This window comes from Vicia villosa, linkage group LG6, assembly GCF_029867415.1.
Source record: "Vicia villosa cultivar HV-30 ecotype Madison, WI linkage group LG6, Vvil1.0, whole genome shotgun sequence".
Lineage (NCBI taxonomy): Eukaryota > Viridiplantae > Streptophyta > Magnoliopsida > Fabales > Fabaceae > Vicia > Vicia villosa.
The window spans coordinates 149,065,833-149,075,936 of NC_081185.1; the positions used below are offsets into that span (position 1 = coordinate 149,065,833).

Sequence of the window (10,104 nt, forward strand, 5' to 3'; positions counted from 1 at the left end):
GAGTCTTTGAGTGTCTTTGCTATCCTCTAATTCTATCCACCTTTAGAAATAAATTACAAGTTATGTTAACACCAAGTATATTCTTGAATTATCCACACAATATTATGAGATATAAGTGTTACGAGTTGTCAAGTTGTAAAATATTTATTTCCGACATATTATTTTTGAAGATAATGACTCCACACCTTTTCTTCATTCCTATTTCTATGTCACCTTTCCACCAAACAATCCAATTCCTAACAACCTTCAACCTAACACCTCTCAAACCCAAACCTAAACCAACATATTCTCACCAACAAACCCACTGCCCCTCACAACCAACCCTCAACACCAAACTCTTCATTCATACCTATATATTCTTCTCCCTTAAATCAATCCCAAAACAAAATCTCGATAACTACCTCATCCCTTGCACCGCCGCCTTCACCAACAATACCACCATACTCTTCTCAAATGACTACCTGAGCACAACATGACAGTTAGGATTGAAAAACAGGCATGTCCGTCCCGTTTAGATCCATTCCGCAAAAGTCCATAAAAAATGGGGTGGGGCGGAGCAAACATAATTGAGGGGGAGAGTCTAAAACTTTGACCCTTCCCACAAAAGCTAAGGACGGGGCGGAGTGAGGCGATCATATTAGAGGGTGCAAGCCTAATTTTTTTTGTTAATCTCACAAAAGTATGGCAAAACGGGCATTCTTGGCCGGCCAATTCTGTTTTGCCACTATAATTGTATTGTTAAACCTCACAAGCTCTTTAATATCCACTTACTTATAAATCATATTGATGCATAAAATGACCTTGATTGGAAAATGACCATGAATGAAAAATATGATGCTCTTAGTGAAAATAAGACGTGAGACTTTGTTCATCGTCCGTATAATGCTAATGTTATCAGAAGTTTTTGGACTTTCAGGCATAAAAAGAATTCAAATAGATCTTTTGAGCGGTACAAAGTTTTGACTTGTAGGTAATGGTTCAAATCAACAAACAAGTGTCAATCTTGGTGAAACCTTTAGCCATGTAGGCAAACCAGCTACTATTCACACAATGCTTAGTGTTGCCTTGTCAAAATCAAGATGCTTTCAACAATTAGATGTCAAACAATGCTTCTTTTGACAAAAATCTTTATGAAACTGTGTACATGTATCACCCATATGGATCCCATCATCCTCAACTCACACCATGTGAGTTTATCTAGGAAGTCTCTCTATGGACTTAAACAAGCACCACACACATGATATTAGTGATTCACTAATTATATTATAACGTTGGAATTCACTCACTACATTTATTATCACTCATTATTTGTTTATCATCATGGCAACGACATGACATATATTCTTATGTATATGGATGATATTATTCTTAATACCTTAATCCATGAGGCTATTATGTCCATTTTAATTCTGAATTTGCAATGAAGGATTTAGGTCCACAGATTTACTTTCTAGATTTATAAGTTATAATCATTTAGGAGGTGTTTTTCTATCTTAAAATAAAATATAGAAGAAATTATTGAACATGCATGTATGTCCTCTCGCTATCCATCATCTATATTTGTGGATACCAAAGCAAAACTTAGCGTGTCTTCAGTTGACTCATACCTTGATCCAATAGAATATGTAATCTTGCGAGTGCATTACAATAGTTGATATATACAAGACCATAAATATATATCATATGAGGTTCAACAAGTGTGCTTCTTTATGCATGATCCAAAAATACAACACATGTATTCTTTAAAATAGTTCTTTTGATATATTCATGGTATTGTTATGTTCAACCTCCATATATACCCCTCGTCAATTGACAATCTCATCTCTTAACTAGATGCTCACTAGGATGAATGTCCAGATACAACAAACTCTACCTCCTATTTTTGTGTGTATCTTGGTGATGATATGATCTCTTAGTCCAAAAAATGTCAACATACCTTATCTCGATTAAGCATAGAGGCTAAGTACTGAGGAGTAACTAAAGTCGTGTTTGAATTGTACTGGATACAAAATATATTATTAAATCTACATTGTCATGTTACAAAATCTAATTTTTTATAATGATAATGTCATAACATTGTAACTCTCTGACAATCTAATTCAACATCAGCGCACCAATCACATTTAAATGGATATACATCATGTGAGATGACTAAATCGATAGAAGGAGCATCTTAGGTTATGCATTCACGTACAATAATGTTGTTATTTTACGGTGTACAAAGAAATGACCTATTACAATAATATCATCCTGTGAGGAAAAGTATATTGGTGAAATATTTGCTTTATGTCAAACAATTTGGTTAGATTCATTTATGAAGGAGAAACAATGTGAAGTGTAGAAACCCCAAAGATTATGATTGGAAACATGTCAAGAATCCAATCTTACTTGTAAGAAAGCAATGATATAGACTAAGTTCCATTTCATTAAGGAACAAATTATGAAGGGAATGTTTGAAGTCATCTATTGTCCGACATAATTACAACTTACGGATGACTTCACAAAGTCTTTAAAATTAATAAATTTGTGTTTTAAGCGAACAATTAGGATTGACGTATGTTTAGGTTTATGGATTGATATAAATGTGTTAGTTGTTAATCCATAACCACAAAGAGGAGTGCTAGTAACAATCTCTTTTCAACACTTACTTTTTTATTAGTTGAAACATGTGTGAGTCTCTCACTTTGGAAATGGATCCCATATAAAGTGGTAGGACCCACACCTGTTTCAACCAATAAGAAAATGAGTGTTGGAGAGAGTGTTGAAAAAATAGTGTTGCTAGCATTTCTCTACCACAATTAGTTCAAATAATTAGTGATTAATGAATTAACAACCAACTAAATTATTAGTTAATTGAGTTGGTTACTTAATCAACAAACTATATAAAGCTGTTGGGTAATTTAATTTTCATTATTTTATAACCCTTTTACTTTCAATCCAACTTCATCTTCTCTACTGTGTAAGTTAAGTATTCATTTGTTTACATTAGGAATGTAAACTTGCCTCCGTTAGCGGGGATCTCTGTGGGGATTTCGCGTTTGGGGCCCCAAAAACGAGGATTTTTTCTCCCGTAGGGACGAGGAACAAAGTCTCTCCGAAGGCACTTCAGAGACGGGGGTGGCGTAACTATCCTCCGCTCCGCCTAAAATAGCATAATATCCTTAATTTATATATACTTTTATTTGTCATTTCATATAATTAATCTTATACATAAATTTAAAATATATATGCATTGTTAGTAAAAGAGTGAGATCTAAATGATTATTTCAATTTTTTTAGTTTAAGATTTTGGTAGTCATGACACTCAATAAGTCAATATTATAAATTAATTTTAAATCAGACGTATTTGTTTTTTTCCTACTACTTTTATTTGATTTTTTAGTACAATTTTTAACATTTTTATTTCTTGATCATGGTCTTATGTCTTGTTATTTGTATCTTAGGTCAAAAGAAAAAAAAAGTATTTTTGAAGATTAAATAATAAATACACTTTTAATTTAACATATATAAAAGTGGTATTTTTTTGTCCTTGAATTAAAATGTATTTCACAGTGAATATATTTATGACCGAGTATATATATATATATATATATATATATATATATATATATATATATATATATATATATATATATATATATATATATATATATATATATATATATATATATATATATATATATATATATATATATATATATATATATATATATATATATATATATATAGGACGACTCAAGTGAAAACAATTGGTTGTTATGAGAAATGAGAACAATGAATCACGACCATTAAATTTTGATTTGTTGATTTTAATGGACTGTATTGGTTTATCTTTCTATGATTCTTAATATTTATTTTAAATCAACATAGAAAGAGAAATCAATCGAGTTCATTAAAATCAACAAATCAAACTTTGATGGTCGTGATTCATTGTTCTCATTTATCATAATAATCAAGTGTTCTCACTTGAGTCGTCCCCTATATATATATATATATATATATATATATATATATATATATATATATAGGGGACGACTCAAGTGAGAACAATTGGTTATTATGAGAAATGAGAACAATGAATCACGACCATTAAATTTGATTTTAATGGACTGGATTGGTTTCTCTTTCTAAGATCTAGTCCATTAAATATTAAGGATCTTAGAAAGAGAAACCAATCCAGTCCATTAAAATCAAATTTAATGGTCGTGATTCATTGTTCTCATTTCTCATAATAACCAAGTGTTCTCACTTGAGTCGTCCCCATATATATATATATATATATATATATATATATATATATATATATATATATATATATATATATATATATATTATTAGGTCATATCATATGAGGATGCCTTTTTTATATGAGAATGTGAGAGTCAATCTGAACCATTAGATTTTAAAATAAATGGTGCAAATTATGTGTGATTTTTTTTTAATAATGGAGGAGAGAGAAAAAAAGATTCTCACATAATCTGCACCATTTATTTTAAAATCTAATGGTTCAGATTCATTCTCACATTCTCATATAAAAATGCATTTCCTTATGATATATATATATATATATATATATATATATATATATATATATATATATATATATATATATATATATATATATATATATATATATATATATATATATAGTAGGGATCACATTTCATCCCACGAGTTACACTCGCTGATTAATAACTTTACGTTGAATAAATATTTTTTTATAATTAACCGTTAGATTGAAATATACTATCATATAGACCGTACTTATAAAATTTGAGGTTAATATATAATAATTTTCTATACCATTAAGATATTCAAAAATTTATGTCAAACGAATTTTCATATAACGTTAATTTTGATATAAATTTTTCTAGAAAATCATTTTAATAAAAAATAACTTTATATATTAAAATAAAATAACTATTTTGATCCACTTAAACAAAACCGTTTTTATATAGAAGAAAGAAAAACATAATTTATAAGGTTGTCCTTTTAACATATAAAATTTTTAAAAATATTTTTCAATCATTTATTATTTTTTTTAAATGTTTTTTTTCTTAAGACTATTATTATTAGAGTTTAAAGATAATGAATTGTCAGTGTAAAACAGTTTTATACATACAACTAATTAAAATGTTTTAATTTACCATGTAATTTCCGTTTTTTAAATTAAAAATGAGATTTATTCTAATGCATGTTTCTCATTGGTTTTACACTATCAGTGCATTTCCCTTTTTCCCTTATTATTATATCTTTTATCAAATATTTTTTGAAAATCACATTAAGCCATATGATAGATGTACAAGGAAATAGATGGATAAATGAAAAAAAAAACATATAAGTTGTTTAGTGAACCGCGACATTCAACTTGTTTACTTTTAAAAATAAAATTTTAACTACTAGACTAGTTGACAGAAAAAAACATTTTTTTAAAATTAAAAATAAAATAAATTTAATCTTGCTCCAACTAGATCCAATACACTCATATTATTGAGTTGATTTTTGTTTGATAAATGATTACCTAAAAAGGAAAAAATAAAATAAAAACAGCTTGTTTAGATTGTGAAGCACGTGTGCGGTGTGGGCAACATACATTTCAGAAGCGCACTATAAATAACTCAGTGAACGAAGGACAACATATTGCTTCATATGATCATGAATGTAATTATAGCTTAATGTTTTGAATTTTTATTTTGCAAAAATTACCTCATTTATCGGGGTCTTCATTTTTAACTAAAAGTATAAGGAACACTTGAGTAGTTTGTTGAATCAAATTATAATGGAGGATCAGATATGCACTTTGCTAAGAATTAGTAACAGTGCATATTGACACACGTCCTGTTTAAGGTTCAAAATGCTAGTCGGCATATGCACTAAATCGAGTTCAAAATTTAAGTGGAATTAAAGACGGCAAACGTGGCCATAAACTACTCCTATGCATGTAGAAATTTGATAAACTTTAGTGCCAAGTTTTCAAATCATTAACATCCTGTTCAAAATTTTCCCTATAAATAGCATCGTTTCTCAAGATAATCAATCCATCTACGATCCTTTTTCCAAACTATTTCTGTCTTTTGATACATATAATCTCTAATATTTTCACTGAGAACACAAATATGTCTAAACATTCACGTAATGTTGAAATGCATGTTGTTTTATTAATGATAATAATGATTGGGATAGGAGAAGGAAGAAAAGTTCAAAACTGTGGCGGTAGAGGAAAAGGCCAAGGTGCAGGAGGAGGTGGTGTTGGTGTAGGAGGAAATTTAGGAGGAGGTGTTGGCGCTGGAGGAGGTACTGGAGGAAGTTTGGGAGGAGGTGTTAGTGGTGGAGGTGGTGCTGGTGGAGGAGCTGGTGCTGGTGCAGGAGGAAGTGCAAAAGGAGGTGTTGGCGGAGGCGTCGGTGCCGGAGGAAGTTCTGGTGTGGGAGGAGGTGCAACAGGGGGTGTTGGTGCCGGAGGAGGTGCAACAGGAGGTGTTGGTGGAAGTGTTGGTGCTGGAGGAGGTGCAACAGGAGGTATTGGTGGAGGTGCTGGTGCAGGAGGAAGTGCTGGTGTGGGAGGAGGTGTAACAGGAGGTGTTGGTGCCGGAGGAGGTGCAACAGGAGGTGTTGGTGGAGGTGCTGGTGCGGGAGGAAGTGCTGGTGTGGGAGGAGGTGCAACAGGAGGTGTTGGTGCCGGAGGAGGTGCAATAGGAGGTGTTGGTGGAACTGTTGGTGGAGGTGCTGATGCGGGAGGAGGTGCAATAGGAGGGGTTAGTGGAAGTGCAGGAGGAAGAGTCGGTGCTGGAGGAGGAGCTGTAGGAGGTGTTGGAGGAGGTGCTGGTGCAGGAGGAAGAGTCGGTGCTGGAGGAGGTATTGGAGGAAGTGCTGGTACGGGAGGAGGTGCTGCAGGAGGTGTTGGTGGAGGTGCAACAGGAGGTGTTGGTGGAAGTGTAGGAGGAGGATTCAATCCTGGAGGAGGTGTTGGTGCGATAGGAGGTGTTGGTGCGGGAGGTGTTGGTGTTGGTGGAGGTGCAGGAGGAGTTGTTGGTGGAGGTGCTGGTGCAGGAGGAAGAGTCGGTGCTGGAGGAGGTGTTGGTGCGGGAGGAGGTGCAGCAGGAGGTGTTGGTGGAAGTGCTGGAGGAGGCATCGGAGGAGGTGCTGGTGCTGGAGGAGGTGTCGGTGGAAATGCAGGAGGAGGAGTCGGTGTTGGAGGAGGAGTCGGTGCTGGTGCAGGAGGAGGTGTTGGTGGAAATGCAGGAGGTGGAGTCGGTGCTGGAGGAGGTGTTGGAGGGGGTGTTGGTGCGGGAGGAGGTGCAGCAGGAGGTGTTGGTGGAAGTGCAGGAGGAGGTTTCAGTGGAAATGTAGGAGGAGGAATCGGTGCTGGAGGAGGTGTTGGAGGAAATGCTGGTGCAATAGGAGGTGCAACAGGAAGTGGCGGCGGAGGAGGAGGTGTTGGTGCGAGAGGAGGTGCAACAGGAGGTGCTGGTGTTGGAGGAGGTGCATCAGGAGGTATTGGCATTGGAGGAGGTGCAATAGGAGGTGTTGGTGGAAGTGCAGGAGGAGGAGTCGGTGCTGTAGGAGGTATTGGAGGAGGTGCTAGTGCGGGAGGAGCTGCAACAGGAGGTATTGGTGGAAGTACTAATGCAGGAGGAGCTGCAGCAGGAGGTGTTGGTGGAAATGTTGGAGGAGGAGTCGGTGTTGGAGGAGGTTCTAATGCGAGAGGAACTACAACAAGAGGTGTCAATGAAAATTTAAGAGGAACAAAAAGAAGTGACCGCCAAATCTAAAATTAGTATAAGTGGAAGCATTGAGCTTTAATCGACACTAGAGAAAATAGTAATAGAATTAATGAATAATAAAATCGTGGTCTTATAATTAATAAAATAAAAGTGAGTACAATAATGTTGTAGTACAAATATTAGAGCTAGGGTGATGATATATCTTTAATATTATAGTTGAACTCTACATATTGTTATAAAATAATTTTATTACAGCGGTGTGCCATATGATATTGTGATGGAAACATTGTGATAAAATCAATTACACTTGATATAAAAATATCAATAACTACAGAATATCAAATTAATGCTTTATAAAGTGGCTATGCTCTTTTATACGGTTTTTCTTTGTTTCTTTATTACGGGTGAAGTAGTTTATAAAATTTAAGATTATTTATTGTATATAATTTCATTATTGAATCATGAACTAGACTGTATCAATAATTTATACTATAAATAATTACAAATATTATTTTATCATCAAATAATTTTTTCTTAGATATGTGTGTGTTTAAAATATTGTTTTTCAATTGAAATAATAATAATAATAGGGTTAAATACGTTTTTAGTCCCTATAAATATGCGACCCTGTATTATTAGTCCCTATAAAATTTTTCTTCAATAAATGGTCCTTCTAAAATTTTTATGCATGCAATTTCAGTTCCTGCTATTTTCTAAAATTTTAAAAACTATTTAATTATCCTTTAATTTTTAAATTTTTGAATAATTTTTTTTATATATATTTAGAATACTGTAAAATATTTATTTATCAAGTTTTAGAATTTTTTAATACGAAAAAAATCAAATATGAATTTTTCAAATTTCAAAAAACAATGATAAGAGTAATGAAAATTTAACTTAGAAATTAAATTTTGAGTTTCTTTTTTTTCCAAGAATTTTTTAAAACATTATGAACATGTATGGAAAATAATCATTCTAAAATACACATTGGTTTGACAGTAGGGATTGAAACTAGGTGCATAATAATTTTAGAGAAATGCTAGCAACACTCTCTTTTCAACACTCTCTTCAACACTCGCTTTCTTATTGGTTGAAACATGTGTGGGTCCTACCACTATATGTGGGATCCATTTCCAAAGTGAGGGACCCACACATATTTCAACCAATAAGAAAGTGAGTGTTGCAGAGAGTGTTGCTAGCACTCCTCATAATTTTATAAGGACTATTTATTGAAGAAAATTTTTATAGAGACTAAAAATGCATGATCGCATATTTATAAGGACTAAAAACATATTTAACCCATAATAATATAAAAATTGTTGACATTGATCATGTTGTTTTGAGTTTTGTACTATAAAAAATATTTAATAAAAAGTAAAATAAAATAAAATAAATGATTGTAAAGAGAGAGTAAAAATACAAAAGAGACATATACTAAAATTATTCACACAAATATATATTTTTGTCAATCCGTCTAAGTTTGATATTTTTATTTTGATGAATGAAACTCAAGAATGTAGAGTTTTTCTATAAATAATTTTTTTATTAATATATATATATATATATATATATATATATATATATATATATATATATATATATATATATATATATATATATATATATATATATATATATATATATATATATATATATATTTTGGTTATGTATATTGTATTTAGATTTATTTTGATCCCGTAATTTAAAAAAAAAATTAATTGAGTCTTTCAACTTTTTAAAATATATCAAATTTGTCATTTTCATCTATTATGATAGTCAAAATCAACAATTGAGGTTAGGTGGCAATGTCATGAAATATTTGATGCGTACATGTAGTTATTTATTTCACCTTGTAGGCTACATGGTTAATTAGTGAAGGAAAAATCTAGAAATCAACTTTTAAATCCCTTCAATAAAGTGAAGAAAGACGAAGAAACACATTATGAGTAAAAACTTTAAAACGCTAGAATAATAATATCAATGGTTTATTATTTAAACGTGAGAATTATAATACCAGAGGTTTTTATAGATATGCATCTCTGAAACTATGTAAAACACATTTCGGATATGTACATGTGAAATTTACTCTAAGTCAGATATTTTTGAAAAAAGCTATATAATTACATTGTTAAAATCGGAGTAACGTACTAACTAAAATTGATACTTTAAATCCGATAAAATGGTTAGGAAATAAAAAGTACGTAAAACAAAAGTACGTAGAACACTAAATAAAAGTGATAAAATATAGACTACTGCTATGTCTAATGTTAACGCCTTGCGACCTCCTCAGCCATTTATAGCCCACCACACTAGACGCCTCACTGACAATCCTCTCTATGATGACAACCGCCCTCCTGAATGATCCCTCTATCTAATGCCTCAT

General features: G+C 32.3%; 1 protein-coding gene across 1 annotated transcript; it reads left to right on the plus strand.

Annotated features, from left to right (window-relative positions):
• Positions 1 to 6,170: 6,170 nt before the first annotated feature.
• Positions 6,171 to 8,052, plus strand: LOC131614972 (glycine-rich cell wall structural protein-like). Its single transcript, XM_058886498.1, has one exon. The coding sequence runs from the start codon at positions 6,171 to 6,173 to the stop codon at positions 7,767 to 7,769; it is 1,599 nt and encodes a 532-aa protein (XP_058742481.1). The 3' UTR covers positions 7,770 to 8,052.
• The last annotated feature ends 2,052 nt before the right edge of the window (positions 8,053 to 10,104 follow it).